General features: G+C 38.9%; 2 protein-coding genes and 1 non-coding gene across 6 annotated transcripts in view; 2 read left to right on the top strand and 1 right to left on the bottom strand.

Annotated features, from left to right (window-relative positions):
- KLHL7 (kelch like family member 7) overlaps window positions 1-16,606 on the bottom strand; it is a 75,597-nt gene that overhangs the window by 19,034 nt on the left and 39,957 nt on the right. For all 4 annotated transcript variants that reach the window (XM_017526979.1, XM_017526980.2, XM_017526981.2 and 1 more), the window contains 2 exons: window positions 16,015-16,189; window positions 6,350-6,492 (listed from right to left, as the gene is read on the bottom strand). In XM_017526979.1, coding sequence (XP_017382468.1) covers window positions 6,350-6,492; window positions 16,015-16,189 — 318 coding nt within the window. The remainder of the gene's footprint in view (window positions 1-6,349; window positions 6,493-16,014; window positions 16,190-16,606) is intronic.
- Window positions 11,522-11,628, top strand: LOC119470962. The gene has a single exon (XR_005199949.1). It is a non-coding gene; the product is annotated as a U6 spliceosomal RNA (small nuclear RNA).
- Window positions 14,482-15,299, top strand: LOC108303211 (signal recognition particle 19 kDa protein-like). The gene has a single exon (XM_037737903.1). The coding sequence runs from the start codon at window positions 14,624-14,626 to the stop codon at window positions 14,882-14,884; it is 261 nt and encodes an 86-aa protein (XP_037593831.1). The 5' UTR covers window positions 14,482-14,623; the 3' UTR covers window positions 14,885-15,299.

Raw genomic sequence — 16,606 nt, 5'->3', positions numbered from 1 at the left:
GAGTGCAATGGCACGATCTCGGCTCACCGCAACCTCCGCCTCCTGGGTTCAGGCAATTCTCCTGCCTCAGCCTCCTGAGTAGCTGGGATTACAGGCACGCGCCACCATGCCCAGCTTTTTTTTTTGTATTTTTAGTAGAGACAGGGTTTCACCATGTTGAGCAGGATGGTCTCGATCTCTTGACCTCGTGATCCACCCGCCTCGGCCTCCCAAAGTGTTGGGATTACAGGCGTGAGCCACCGCGCCCGGCCTGATTTTTATCCCTGGGTGCCCATGATGCTGACAATTAAGAAAGCTTAAGGGATACTCATGATGACCCACACTTGCATCTCAACAATGTCAGTTGCTGGGGCTTGCAACTAGACGTCCGATTGCTGTCTATTTTAGATATTTTCTTCCTGTAAGTGCTTCTTTCTGATCATTGTAGCATTTTTACTTCTGTGTAGTACTTCTAGAACTCTTTGCTAGTGACAAACACTACTGATATCCTGTTATAAAATTCTCAATTTTTAAAAATTTAACACCATTTTCCTTTAAAGGTTTACACTTCGTTTATGGACATGATCTTTTAAAATCATACCAGTTTATAACTGCTGATTTCCGCCATGATCACAGGGTGAGACTGTTTCCTCCTTAGTGAGGACCTGTTTAAGAGGGAAGGTGGCTATGATACAGGCACTGCAATACCTTTAATATAAAATATTTCTGACAGGAAAATGTGTCCCAAGTTAAAAAAATAACTTCTTTTTCTTTTATTTATACCCCTCTATATTTAGATCCAGTCTTTTTTTTTTTTTTAAGATGGGTTTCACCATGTTGGTCAGGCTGGTCTTGAACTACCGACCTCAGGTGATCTGGCTGCCTTGGCCTTCAAAGTGCTTGGATTACAGGCGTGAGCCACCATGCCCAGCCTTAGATCCAGTCTTATAAAACTAACTGAGAAAATTATATAAAGTTATATTGGTTCATTCATCCTTATAAACTTACATACTCATCCTGCGCCAGGCACCAAGCTCAGTGATGAGTTTACCTTAGAGTTCTAAATATGCAAATATACCTCAGTATAAACCTTCTTATCCTGGTCGTTCCATGAAAAGGGTGCCATATGGTTTTCTGCGTGAGTAATTTACAGGCTCTGGCCATCGCCCTGCTATTCCTACTACTAGTTTATTGTTGGAAGGGAATAGACAGAGTCCCCTTTTCTCCAGGGGATAGTCTCCCATTTCTCCACCATATGAAGCCAAGATCCTTACAAAGCCCCAGTTGATCATTTCACTGGCCGGAGGAATCCAAATAAAAACTGGTCACTTAAGTCAACTTTTATTTAGGTATCAATATCATAAGACATTACCATGCTACAAATTAAGAACACCAATACTAGTATAAATAGAACACTGAATACATAACTTTTAGAAATTACTAAGCACTTGAGAATTTAAAAACAGATACAGGATGGGAAGGGGCAGCTCGACAGGCTTTATAAAAGGATGATAACAAGAAAAATATCATTTCAATTCAATATAGCAACCCAAGCTTTCTTTTTCTGCTAATATTCAAAAAAATTAAGATTTTTCTTTGCTAAAACTTTTTAGTCATCAATAAAAACAAATATTTGCCTCCTGTCACCAATAAAATACAAGAACTATAATTGATGGAATGAAAATGTTTTTATTGGTAGTTCATTCCTCAATTATTTGAATTTTTCCATAAATTTTCAAAGTGCAATTAGGAATGAGTCATTTATAAGAGCAAGGCAAGACAACAAATGAGAATTTTGAAGTTACAGTCTCACTTCCAGGCTCGTGTAGAATATCCATCTCTTTTCAACTGTCCAATAAAAAAAAAAAATCAAGGAAAGAATTAGAACTACAGACTAAAAATAAAGTGCTAAGAGTCATCTCACATTTGCTTTATTCTAGGAACAGTGCTCCCTGCCTCCTAAATGAAATTGGAATTCTTCTTGCCCATCTGTACATCAAAACAGCTGTCTACTTTATTTTAAAATAAAATATTTTTCACCAACACTTGTCTTAATTGCTTTTTAACTGCCAAAATCAACACCATAGTTAGGCTTTGGGAAACAAATTGGGCGTAATCATTATTAATACCTGAAAGCTGTGGTTTTTAGAATTACAATTTTTTTGTTTTGTTTTTTTGGTTGCTGTTCTCTTGTTGCTCAGGCTGGAGTGCACTGGTACGATCTTGGCTCACTGCAACCTCCGCCTCTCAGATTCAAGTGATTCTCCTGCCTCAGCCTCCCAGGTAGCTGAGATTACAGGCGCCTGCCACCATGCCCAGCTAATTTTTTGTAGTTTTAGTAGAGATGGGGTTTTACCATGTTGCCTAGGCTGGTCTCGAACTCCTGACCTCAGGTGATCCACCCACCTTGGCTTCCCAAAGTGCTGGGATTACAGGTGTGAGCCACTGCGCCTGGCCTCACATTACAATTTAAAACTATCATTTCAGTTTTTGCTTGGAAAAAAAAAAAGTTTATCATTTTCATGTTCTTCACTCAAAAGAATCCTGAAAAATTAAAAAACAAATAGCCATTGCCAGTGTCCTTACAGTGAGGACACTGTGCTTACTGGATATTACAGAGACCATGAATTCTCATGGCACCTGCTAGTCACCCAGTCTTCTATTGAAAAAGCCAGATTTCTTCAGGTAAAAAAAACAACAACCTATATTCTGGAGATGAAGGAATAGGCCAGAAATCAATATCTGAGCCAAGAGCCACCCAATAGGGACAGTCCAAATATGATGGTGATTAACCAATCTAAATGATCCTCCATCCTTGTTGAGGTGATTTTGCTATCTGGCGGCAGATTTTGCTCTATGGGTTATGGTGTTAAGTGCTATGTAAGAAAGAGAAGCTGGGCCAGGCGCGGTGGCTCACGCCTGTAATCCCAGCACTTTGGGAGGCCGAGGCGGGTGGATCACGAGGTCAAGAGATCGAGACCATCCTGGTCAACATGGTGAAACCCCGTCTCTACTAAAAATACAAAAAATTAGCTGGGCATGGTGGCACATGCCTGTAATCCCAGCTACTCAGGAGGCTGAGGCAGGAGAATTGCCTGAACCCAGGAGGCGGAGGTTGCGGTGAGTTGAGATCGTGCCATTGCACTCCAGCCTGGGCAACAAGAGCGAAACTCCATCTAAAAAAAAAATAAAAAAGAAAGAAAGAGAAGCTGATGGAAGCCGTCTCTACCAAAATATAAGAGGAACTGCTGCCTTGGAGTAACTGCTGAGACTGGTAACTTTTTTGCAACAGGACCAGATGTGGTCTTCTTACTGGATCAGATTAATATAACCAGAAAAACCTGGCATATAGCTAACACTTTTGCTAATGCATATTTCTGTTTCTATCTACCCAGACCATTAGATTGAATATCTTTTCAGCTGGCAGGGAAAATTTTTAAATGGCATGGTCTGACTTCAAGGATCCCTTGACTCGTTAGCTCCATGCCATAATCTAAGCTGCAGGCATCCTGGACCATCTCACCTTCCCAAGGTCACATACTAGTCTCCTATGTTGATACACATAATGCTAACCAGTTCTGGAGACCAGAAAATGGAAAGGATCCTATATGTCTTGGTAAGAAATGTGCTTGACAGGACAGAAGATAAGTTAGCCTAGAATACAGTGCTGATTGCATCGAAGTCCCTAGATGTTCTCAGGTCTAGAGCAGAGGTTGGCCAACTATGGCCTGAAGGCCAAATCTGGCCCCCTAGCTGGTTTTGTAAACCAAGTCACCTCCCAGGTTCAAGTGATTCTCCTACCTCAGCATCTTGAGTAGCTGAGATTACACACACGCACTGCCATGACTAGCTAATTTTTTTGTATTTTTAGTAGAGACAGAGTTTTACCATGTTGGCTAGGCTGGTCTAGAACTCCTGACCTCAGGTGATCTACCCACCTCGGATTCCCAAAGTACAGGGATTACAGCCATGAGCTACCGCACCTGGCCTGTAAATAAAGTCTTATTGAAACGCAGTCATGACCATTTGCTTATGTATTGTTTATGGCGGCGGTCTTGCTACTGGGTAAGAGAATGGATGGCCTGCAAAGCTGAAAATATTTACTCTGGCCCTTTATAGAAAAGTTTGTGAAGCCCTGATCTATAGCATGTTGGTATAACCTCTTGGAAATGAAGGACAGCTTGCTGCTCCCAAGCACTCCTACATATTAGAGATGGCATATGGTTATTACACTTCTGGGTAAATCGAAAAGCTATCAGTTACAAGTAAAATCTAGAGTAGGAGAAATATTTCTCTTTTTTTCTTGAGACAGAGTCTAACTCTGTTGCCCACGCCAGAGTGCAGTAGTGCGATCTTGGCTGACTGCAACCTCCACCTCCTGGGTTCAAGCAATTCTCTGCCTCAGTCTCCCAAATAGCTGGGATTACAGGTGCCCACCACCATGCCTGGCTAATTTTTTTGTATTTTTAGTAGAGACAGGGTTTCACCATCTTAGCCAGGCTGGTCTTGAACTCCAAGACCTTGTGATCCACCCGCCTCAGCCTCCCAAAGTGCTGGGATTACAGGCGTGAGTCACTGAGCCTGGCTGAGGAGAAATATTTCTAGGTGGAACAGGCTATAGTATTATGGCTCAGCTGCCGTGACCCTGGGGCATTAGCTTGAGGCATGTCTCGATATAATCGGAGCATGCCCCAAATTCTGGAGCAAGGCCAACCTCCTTTATACAGGTATCATTCTTTCAGTAGACAATTCCCAGCTGGCCACGAGGCTCTGATGGTAAATGTCTGACACCAAGGAAACCAGGTGACCATGTCATTAGTCCATCTTTAACAATTTTACCTGACCTGCCAAGCCACAAATACAGCATGCCTTCAACCAATAATGTAGCATGTAAATGCAAGACTGGGCTGGGCTTACAGAGGTTTCAAAGGCACAAAATACCCAAATAGGTTAATGACAGTCCTTATCCAGTAGCCCTTCACCTAATTCACTATCTTTCCACCTCAATCAGGACTATGCTTTCACAGAAGTGTTCACTATACATCAGCTAACAAATTTGAGAGGCCTGGGTTTGGTTCACTTTTGATAGTAATAGCCAATAATGAGTGGCAAAAGCATTGTAGCACCCCCTCAGGAATTGTTTTGAAGGACAATATGAAGGAAAGTGTTCTAACTTGATAGAATTTCAAGCAGTTCATTTTACTGTCCATTATACCTTTTAGGAGAGAAAGCCTAAGGTCAGTTTTTGTCAAGTCTTGAGCAGTCACTAGTGGTTTATCTAGACGGATGTAGGTTTAAAATAATGCTCTGGGTCTCATCAGGTATCTAGCCAACCAAAAATCGGTTTGCAAAATGATGAAAGAAATCATTATGTGTGGGACTCCATGTTTGGATCCCCTTCCACAAACACTCTTGTGCTCGTGGAAGCTGTTTTTCTCTATCTTGGATTTTCCCTCTGGAGTCCCCTTCCATGAATACTTCCTTCGTGGAAGCCTGTCTTCTCCTCCCAAACTCCATCTCTCTCTCTATTCCCTTCTACTCAGTGTGGAAGCTGCTTTCCTCTCCTGGATTCCACCTTTCTGGATTCTCTCACTCAATTAAAAAAAAAAAAAAAAGATCATTATGTGTTTGGATTCAGCACCACTTATGGATACCACCTTGCAAGTCTAGGGTGTTATCCTTTAGAATTGTGGTGTTTGCTCTTCCCCAGCAATACATATAGTACCAGAAAAATATGGTATCCTTTCTCCTACAGCCAAAACACACAGGTCTAAGAAACAAGGAGTAGAAATATCTCAAAAGGGTGTAAGTAATGATCTATTGAAAAAAATTTGTATTTTATACCTATGACTCAAGCTCTCTTGACCCAATTGGCATAATATAATGAAAAGTTCACTAAACTTGGTGATCATTTCTAAATGGTTCAAATAAAGGTCATTTAATCTTTTTTCTTTGTGGTTTTGTAGGTTTTCCAAATATTCTAAAATATGCATTATTTCATATTAAAATTACTAAGGAGAAAAAACAAACAAATATAGCCCCAGAAGCAATTTTCATTGAAAATGGTAAATAAGGAAAGGAAGAAGTTGTATGAATGCAAGGAGCTGCTGACAAAAAGAAGTCAGTAGAACTAGCTTCCCTTTTTGACAGTGGTTACCATGCAGCATTCCAGAACAATTAAGGAAAAACATTTGGAATGTGACTAAGCCTGATTTCCTTACCTGTAAAATGATCTATGTATCTCATAAGGTATGTGAAAGAACACCATAAACTAACATCTTTAAAGGTATGAGTTACTACTCCTTGTGGTTAGTGTCTTATGGTTCAGTGATTTCAAAAACAACAAAAAACAAGAATAAAAATTAGTTACCTTTGGGTTAAAATATCTACAAGACTGTGGTTGAGAGCCTCCAAATAGCGCTATGCGGTAGTCATGTTTCTTTCTTCTAGGTCTTGTGCCATCTACAAGTTCTTCTCGGTCCTCTGGAGATAGGAGATGGTACCTCATTCCACCTGTAGTAAAATACACGGCAACTCTTCAAGAACTTCCGGCACTAACCAGTGCTTTGAAAAGGAAATACCCAGACATAACAGTGTCTTTCAGTAATCTTTTATCATCTTTCTATAGCATTTGAGGAAAGTGACAGGAAGAGGAAGGAGAAATAAAAACCTGAGTACTAACCAATTCATTATTCTCAGCAATCACCATTACTCTAAGACTGCCCCACCCAGTAAGCAACTTACTATGTAACAGTGAATTATCTGGCTCCTCAAGCAACAGGTGCCAAAATAATAATTATTGAAATCCAGATCTCCTAACCCAGTGGTTCTCAATCTTAACTGTACATTAGAATCACCTAGAAAATCTCTGAAACTATTTATACTTGGGACCTACCACAGACCAATTAAATAAAAACCTCTAGGTAGAGTCTAGGAATTGGTATTTTAAAGGGCTTCTTAAATCTTGCCACTGAAAATGTGGTTCAAAGACCAGCAGCTTCAGTATTTGGGAGTTTGTTAGAAATGCTGAATCCCAGGCCCCATCCCAGACCTACTGAGTCAGCATCTGCATATTTAACACCCCATAGTAATTAGGATGTACATAAAACTTTGAGAAGCACTGTCTTACACGACTAAAAATGCAGTAAGGTCAGAACTATTGTGATCTATCACAATCCTTTTCCTTCAGCAGTTCCTTAATTTTGTCAGTGCCACTTAACAATCAAAAACTGTTAAAGTATCACTTCAAGTCAGTGTGGGAAAGGTGGATTGTCTATGTTAGACAACAATATGAAGAAAGAAATTATACCTCCACCTCGTATCTCGTTCTCAATTCCAAATCAGTAAAAATCTGAATATATTTTTAAAATATCATAAATGTACTGAAGCTTAAAAAGAAGAAGAAAAAAAAGGCCCAGAATGGAGACACCTAAGAATGACCAAAAACATAGGAGCCAGAAAAAAATGAAAAATGTTCAGACTTAACTGTATAAAATTTTAAGTTAAAATAGTATACAGCAGAAATAAAAGGCAGAATTAAAAGATGACAAACTAGGAAATTATTAATAATAAAAAATACTATTAAAAGACATTTTATTAATTTACGAGAATTACCAGCAACTTAACCAAAAATTAGGTAAAGTATCTGAATATAGTTTACAGAAAAAGAAGTATGAATAACTCTTAAACATATGAAAAGATGCTTGAGTGTTCCAGTTAAAAAAATACAAATTAAAGCCACACTTTTTTCACTTATCAGATTGGCCAAGATCAAAACTGCCTCGATCATAGGATATAATATGGTTGTATCATGGGAGGCAGCACTTTCTTCCATTGATGGTAGGGATGTGGATGGGTATAACCATGGGAAGGGTGATATAGTCCAATCTACAAAAATTATAAGTGTACATACCCTTAAACCCAGGAATTCCCTTTCTAGGAGTTTATCAACCTAAAGTTCACTGTTAGGAAAGTGGTTAAAAATTATGCCATGTCTATACAATAGAACATTACATGCGGCTGTTAAGATGAGAAAGGTTAGTATGTATGCATGGAATGATCTCCAAGAAATAATTTGGAATAAAAAAATGCAAGACGTAGAACAGTATGCAGAGCGCAACACTGTTTGTGTTAAAAATGTATATTTTATGCAACGATACACATTTTATTATGTAATTTATACATGGATATATAAGTAAATGATTATATGTACAATCTCAAGACTACCTCTGCAAGGGTATATATAAGATAATAATGTTAATCTCCAGGGTAAGAGAACCAGAGTATGAAAAAGATGTATAGGGAGACTTACTTTTTACGATGTATCCTTTTAATACCTTTTGAATTGTAAAATATTATCAATCTAAAGATAAAATCAGGCCATTTTTGGGCTGGAGTGCAATAGCGCCATCACAGCTCAGAATAACCTTCAACTCTTAGGCTCAGCAATCGTCTCACATCAGTCTCCCAAAGCACTGGGACTGCAGGCCTTAGCCGGCATGGCTGGCCCCAAAATACCTGATACACGTAAAACATTTCTATAAATGCGGCTATGTTGGGTCTGTATACAAAGGATAGAGAAAGGAAACTCATTCAGAGACTAGTTGGTGAATTAATGAACATCTTCATCGGTATTTATCATTTCTCCCATTGCAGTTTGAGCAGAAGCTCTTTTGCATTTAACAGCTGGATATTTCAGAGGCCAAGGCATGCTGATGCATGCTCTAGGTTTAAGGTCTGAAAACTTTTTCTGTAGAGGGACAGACAGACTTTGAAGACCACATACGGTTTCTGTAGAATGTTCTTTGTTTATTTCACAGTCCTTTACAACTGTGAAAACCACATTAGCTCAAGTCTGCATGTAGCCTGTAGGTAGTTCTTGAAGTGTGGTTCCATAACCAGAAGCATCAGTATCACCTAGAAGTGTGTTGAAAATCCTAGTTAATGAACACTAGCCCAGGCCTTCTGAATCAGAAACTCTAGGGAGGGGTTTTAGACCCACTGCTTTGGAGGGCACACAGTTTGAAGGTGGACTGTGTGGTCTATGAACGCAATACTCCCAGAAAGAGAAAGGTAGGAGGGAAGGAGAGAGACAAGAGGAAACTATTGTCTCTCTCCTTCCCTCCAGCCAACAGGCCACGGGGTAAAAGTAGTGACTGTGGTCAACTGTGCTGACACACTGGAGGAAGCATGCCTTTGTTTCCTACACTGATGGGCCTTTTTTCCTCCCCAAGAATCGTATTGGGGGACATTTTGGTACCTTTCTTTGAGGAGCCTGTTGCTGCTTAAGCTTATTTCTCTGGGAGTTATTCTTTCCAGATTCAGGTATAATGATTTGTAAGTTTTCAGTAAGAAGTTGGCCTGGGCTGGGCATGGTGGCTCATGCCTGTAATCCCAGCACTTTGGGAGGCTGAGGCAGGTGGATCACGAGGTCAGGAGTTTGAGACCAGACTGGCCAACATAGTGAAACCCTGTCTCTACTAAAAATACAAAAAATTAGCTGGGCATGGTGGCAGGCACCTGTAAGCCCAGCTACTCGGGAGGCTGAGGCAGGACAATCGCTTAATGGGTTACCCAGGAGGCAGAGCTTGCAGAGAGCCAAGATAGTGCCATTGCACCCTAGTCCAGGTGACAGTGCAAAAACTCCGTCTCAAAAAAACAACTAAAACACCAAGTTGGCCTGGCCCTTTGTGGAGGCTTTGTGCACTTCGAAGTTTTATTCTATTTTTCAATCGTCTTTTCTGTTTTTCTTCTACTCTGGAAAGGCAACAAAGTCAGGTGGTAGGAAGACAAATGATGGTCTGAAAAAGAGAGGATGGAAGTCTTTCCCCACTTTTGCTCTTCCCAGCCCCAAAGCTTGGAAGTATCTTAGCCGCTTGTGCTTAGTCACAAAGTAATAAAACAACCCACTATTTTTTATTTTAAAAAAGGAAAAGAAAAAAAAAATGTAATAAGCCTAGTACAACAAAGCATCCTGCTCCAGTGTCTAATCGTCACGCTTGGCTGAATTTCTGAAACAATGCTGCTATCCTGTTTCTAAATCAGTTCAGAATCCATGTAAGAACACTAGATTCTGAGACTGGCTGGTTGTTTTCAACAGCCCAGACCATGTATGAAGAAACAGGAGCAGCTCTCTACCCAATGAAATTCTAAGGCCAGAAAAACAACATACAGTTTGGGAACTGGGCATAACAAAAAAACCTGACATTAGCATGTACAAAATATGGGAGATGAAAGTCCTAATGTAAAGGCATCTTCTTGGTCCTGATTTTCTTTCCTCTCTGCATTTAAAGAGACAAGTGGCCACCTATGTTCTACCTTCTGAATACTCTCTTACATCATGGTTTTTCAAGACTTTGGTGCAAGTAGCTTTGTGGTCACCCCCCCCTTTTTTTTTTTAAATCTTCTTGCACTCCTTAAATATAGGTATTTGTAAGGATGTGTCCTTGACACACACCTCTTCTCCTTTCACCTTGACAACCTCAACTAGGTTCAAACATAGTCTATTTCAGTTTTGTTTTCATTTAATTAAAAAATACTATTTTATTCCTTTGCCACTTATGAAAATTTTCCACATTACTAGATATTCATGTGAAATATTTTTAGTAACTATAGAACATTACATTGTATGGATATATTTTTTTCCAATCTAGGGACAACATTGAGTCTACCTACCTAAAACTGCATAATACTAGTAAGCAGTAGCTATGTTATAAGTCTAGTGAAAATACTGGAAACCCAGAAATTGTTTTTTTTTTTGGCTGTATAAGGCAGAGAAGATAGTCTTGGATCTGCTCAAGATAAGGAGTTGGAACTGGGATAAAGCTGGATCACTTGGTTACACCTTGAGTGAAAAGATAGGCTAAGAAAAACATCTGCCTGATGGCACAAGAAGCAGCAATAATTTGTCTGCTTCAACTTTGGCTTCAGGTAGAGGTAAAGTCTCCCTCTTTTGATAATTTATATTTACAGCCCTACCCTTATGCAGGTTTGAAGTTTGAATTTACCCTACTTGCAAGTCTAGGAAACTATAAGCCAAAGAAAACTCAAAGTAGTCCTGGATTGTTGTTCCATATGGAACTTGGCAAAAGCAAACACCATTATCCTATTGAGGAGAACAAAGAAGACCTACCAGAGAACATAGAAGACACAACCTAAGCCTCCCAATATTCCTGATGATTAAGGTCAATCAAATATAAGCACACCATTCAAAATGACAAAACATGTAAGGAATTAAGTCACCATAAATAAGTCAACAGAACCAATAAATAGCATCATTGTTCTTCAGGGACTTCAGATACTGGCATTATCAAACATAGAACATAAAATAACATTTGAAGAGTTTAAAGTAAAGCAAGAGCTAAAAACACAAGCAAGGAAAAAAGATCATAAAAACTAACCAGCCTGGGCCAGGTATGGTGGCTCACACCTGTAATCCCAGCACTCTGGGAGGCTAAGGCAGGTGGATCTCTTGAGGCCAGGAGTTTGAGACCAGCCTGACAAACATGGTGAAACCCTGTCTCTGCTAAAAATACAAAAAGTAGTGCTCGCTTCGGCAGCACATATACTAAAATTGGAACGATACAGAGAAGATTAGCATGGCCCCTGCGCAAGGATGACACACAAATTTGTGAAGCGTTCCATATTAAAAAAAAAAAAAATACAAAAAGTATCTGGGTGTGGTGGCGTGTGCCTGTAATTCCAGCTACTTGAGAGGCTAAGGCACAAGAATCATTTGTGCCCAGAAGGCAGAGGTTGCAGTGAGCGGAGATGGTGCCACTGCACTAGCAGGAAGAAAATTACAAATTCTCCAGAGATACATGGCATTTTAAATGAGTACAACAATAATTAAAAGGTATTAGAATGAAGTAGGAAAGAAACTGACTATGGGTATGTATACCTACACTACACTTGATCTTAGCCAAGCCTGAGAAGTGATGTATATACACATGGATATGTGGAAATTTAGTCTACCATGTTTCAAATCAATGGGAAAACAATGAATTAGTTAATAATGGTACTGAGCCATCTTATCAGATATATTATAAAAAAAAAATTATTTATTTAACACCAAATAGATTTCAGTAAGATACAGGCTTAAAATTAGAAGCAGCAGCAGCAGAAGAAGAAGAAGAAGAAAAAGAAGAAACAACAATATATAAGTGATAAATGCACAACAGGAAAATTTAGATAATTTTTAAAAATCACCTTGGAACAGGGAAGATCTTTCCAACCACATCACAAAGGAAAAGACTGGTTCAGACTTAACAATATAAAAACAACATGAGATCAGGCTTGCCATTTTAAGATCTTTTTTCTCCTCTTCTCTTGAAAGCTATCTCAAACAACAAGGAAACAAGAAACACAAATTCTATCTTTGATAATACTAAGAGATTTGTAACCCCAAAACACAATTAATGAAGACAGCTAGCAGATGGAGTGCCTGTTAAACCTATATGGTTGTGCCAGGAGACACCAATGAAAAGCAAGCCAAATTACCCTGCAGAATCCTGAAAAGCCTCATAATTGGAGATAGTAAGTACCCAGAAGTGCAGGAAGGGAAGAAAATAAGAGAACTCTAAAATACCGAAAAACCAAAATTTAACTTCCAGTTTTCCTTCCTCTGTTGCACAGTCAGGTATCCATTGTACCTGTACCCACCATAGGAGACAGGATTGGTGTTTGGAAATACTGCATCAGAAATGTTCCAGACTCAGGGGACAGCTCAGAGACGGATGGAGTCCGGAAACATGGATTACGGCCAGGCACTGTGGTTCACACCTATAATCCCAGCATCTTGGGGAGGCCTAGGTAGCAGGATTGCTTGAGCCCAGGAGTTTGAGACCAGCTTGAGTAAGATAGTGAGACCTCATCTTGACAAAAAAAATAAAAAATTAGCTGGGGATAGTGGCATGTGTGTGTAGTCCTAGCTACTTGGGAGGCTGAGGTGAAAGGATCACTTGCGCTGGGGAGGTCAAGTCTGCAGTGAGCTGTGATTGTACCACTGTACTCCAACCTAAAGGACAGAGTGAGACTCCATCTCAAAAAAAAAAAAAGTAAAATAAAAATATGGATTAAGTGAAAGTCTGCATAGCAAAATATTACCTTATCTAGTTCCCAAATGCCTACACTCAGCTTATAGTTCCTTGAGACAATACCTACAAATATTAACATCTGGGGGTCCCCAATTTAAAAAATGACCAGCTATTCTGATTATGCTACAGTTTAGCACAAGAACTGAGAAGCCCACTCATATGTGCAGCCTGATCTAACAGTTTTGTAATAACTCACTCTCATATGATATAAAATCAAATATTTAAGACAAGCTTTCACTGAAAAAAGGAAAAGAAAACACAAAATAATATAGAAAATACAGACAACATAAGAAAACTTCAAAAGCACTACATAGACTACTTTAGAGTGATAAGATATTGCAGCCATGAAATAAGAAATTAGAGAATAAAAACTCCAGAAATTAAAAATTATAGCTGAAATAAAAGGGTTGAAAAAAATCAAGCTATCTCTCAGAAAAAGGCCAAGAGACAAAGATGGATAATAAAAAAAATGAAAAGAATCAGACTGGCACTAGACTTCTCAAAAGTAACATTGGAAGCTAGTGGATAAATTCTAACTGAAAATGATTTTCAGCATAACTCTATGTTGAGTTTAACTTTTTCTTTTTCTTTTCTCAAGAGACAGGGTCTTACTTTGTTGCCCAGGCTGGAGTAGTGCAGTGGCAGTATCAGAGCTCACTGTAACTCAAACTCGTGGGCTCAAGCAATCCTCCTGCCTCAGCCTCTGGAATAGTTAGGACCACAGGCACATGCCACCATGCCAGGCTAGAGTTTTTTTTTTTTTTTTTTTTTTGTAGAGTTGGAATCTATGTTGCCCAGGTGAATCTCAAACACCTGACCTCAAGCAGTCTTCCTGCCTTGTCCTCCCAAAGTGCTGTGATGAGAGGTGTGGGCGAGTGTGCCCAGCCTCCTTCAATATTTTACAGTAAAATAAACATGAAATTTGTCAAGTCTCCAAATATTCACTGATTATATTCTCTATTAGGAACTTTTTAGAGGATATGCTGCATGAAACAAAAAGAATTAAGATAGAGGAAAGCCAGGATCCGAGAAGACAACAGATCTAACAGGAGAGGAGTGAAAAGGCTTCCCAGGATTGTGGAGAAGGAAGCCCCAGGACAAGAACTGTGCCTCAGGCCTAGAGAGCAAACAGTTCATATTGGAATAGGCAAAAGGAAGGTTCTACAAGACAGGTTTCCAAGAGAGATTGTTTAATTGTATAGACAATTTTAAAGATTGTTTAATTGTATAGACAATTTTAAACAACAGATTGTTTAATTGTATAGACAATTTTATTAAGTGATATTTTACAAAGGTGTGGAGGAGTTGGGACTTAGCCAGCAAGTCAAAAAAAAAAAAAAAAAAAAAAAAAAAAAAAAAAAAAAAAAAAAAAAAAAAAAAAAAAAAAAAAAAAAAAAAAATCAAAGCAAATGAAACAATGTGGTAAGTTTTAGCTCTGGGCCAAAAAAGGAAGATAAAATACTGTTTAAGAAAGAAAATGTGGAGAGCTGGGTTCCTCCCGGGTTTCTCCCTGTAGCTTCTGGGTTGTTGATGTTTGGACTCTTGTGAAGATGGCTTGCGCTGCCCCACCGTCCCTGGCCAACCAGGACAGGTTTATTTGCATCTATCCTGCTTATTTAAATAATAAGAAGATCATCACAGAGGGAAGGCGAATCCCCATAAGTAAGGCTATTGAAAATTCTACAGCTACAGAGATTCAAGATGTATGTTCAGCAGTTGGACTTAATGTATTTCTTCAGAAAAATAAAATGTACTCTAGAGAATGGAATTGCGACATCCAATACAGAGGCACAGTCTGGGTCCAGCTCTAACAAGATGGCAGCCTTTGCCTTGTACAGTTCCCATCACATTATACACTAAGCCTAACTTCCGGTTCCTGGGTAAGTCAGTAATGCTGTATGCAGCAGAAATGATACCCAAACTAAAAACAAGGACACAAAAAACAAGAGGTGGTGACCAAAGTCTTCAACAAGGAGTAAGAAGTAAAAAAGGGAAAGGAAAGAAAAAGAAGCAACCTAGGATCAGCATCAAGTATGTGGTACTATTTAGAAGACATGAATGGAGGCTTCTAATTTGTATCAGAGGAAAACAGAAGCTTTATGTTTGCATCATTGAACTGAACTGTGAACACTTGTGCCTCTCATCTTTATCATCAGAGTAGACAGTGAAAAAAATTTACATCAGAAGTTTGCATCTCACTTTTATGCAGTATAAAAGACTTTTTTGTCTTTCAGTGCAGGTTATTTTGGGAAGAAAGAATATTTTTAAATGGAGAATGGACTGTACAATAAGTTACTTGAAATAAGTTACTTGTTTCAGATAAATTTCAATTTAGATTTGAAATAAACATTTGGTATATGTTTTAAGTTAATGAAATTAAATTTGAAACTGAAAAAAAAAAGAAAGAAAAAGTGATCAGAGTACACTACCTGGCTAAGTAAAATAAAAAAGGAAACACTAGAAACAAAGTACAAGACAGTTGGGGGGAAATAGGGGAGGGACAGTGGGGGGAGGGAAGTTGGGGAGAGATAGCAAGGGGAGAGATGCCAGATGTAGGTGATGGGAGGAAGGTGGCAAATCACACTGCCACGTGTGTACCTATGCAACAATCTTGCATGTTCTTCACATGTACCCCCAAACCTAAAATGCAATAAAATAAATGGAAAAAAAAAAAAAGAAACAAAGTACATGAAAGTTATTGTATATGAGTAGAAAAAGCATAAGTAATTTTTACCTTCTATCACATATACCCCTATAAAATAAGGGCTGAGGCCAAGTGCCTTCAGGTGTACAGTTCAGAAACACAAGAGATTAACTTCTAGAGGAGCAAAATCTTGAATGCTTCTCCCTGGTTACTGAGTCTACTCCATTCTAAGGGGTTTTAAGCCCATGAGAAACTGGCTACATGATTAGGTTACAAATAGATAATAAGGCAACTTACTTATCACCATCTTAAGGCATTCAGGATTGTCTTGAATAAGTGGTTCAGCTTGTACCGTTTTACTTAAGAAATTCTTTGATATAAGAGGAAACCTGACTTTAGCAAGGATATCAACCATAAATGGCTGGCGATTAGGTTCATCGTATTTCAACCACCTGACTGCAGCATCATAAACCTAAGGGGGAAAAAACAGCACAGTAAAGTTCTTAGAAGACAGCAACATTTTCAATTATCCATGTTTATTCTCACATTGAAGGGAGAGGATCTCATAAGGAGACAATCACTTATTCCTAATATTTTTCATCCCTGGACGCTTGCCGGTACTTCAGAACAGTTTACATACTGCTCTAGTAAGTCTTGTAGGTAACATGTTTTTCAGAACTAACTACTATTATGTAATGTAATGACAGGGAAGATGTTAAATTTATGATTAAAAAAAGATAGCTTCCTTTTCAGACAAAGACAAGATATACATTGCAATGAAAAAAACAAACAAACAAACAACTATCAGTCATTAAAAGTTTCAACATACAACACTCATTTAGTTTAGGACCAGGAAAACAGGTTAATTTCTCAAGCGGCCATCCATTCT

The sequence above is a fragment of the Cebus imitator genome, unplaced genomic scaffold (assembly GCF_001604975.1).
Source record: "Cebus imitator isolate Cc_AM_T3 unplaced genomic scaffold, Cebus_imitator-1.0 Scaffold45, whole genome shotgun sequence".
NCBI lineage: Eukaryota > Metazoa > Chordata > Mammalia > Primates > Cebidae > Cebus > Cebus imitator.
Note: the sequence above shows the minus strand (reverse complement) of the source record. Positions and strands in the feature narration are given on the sequence as shown.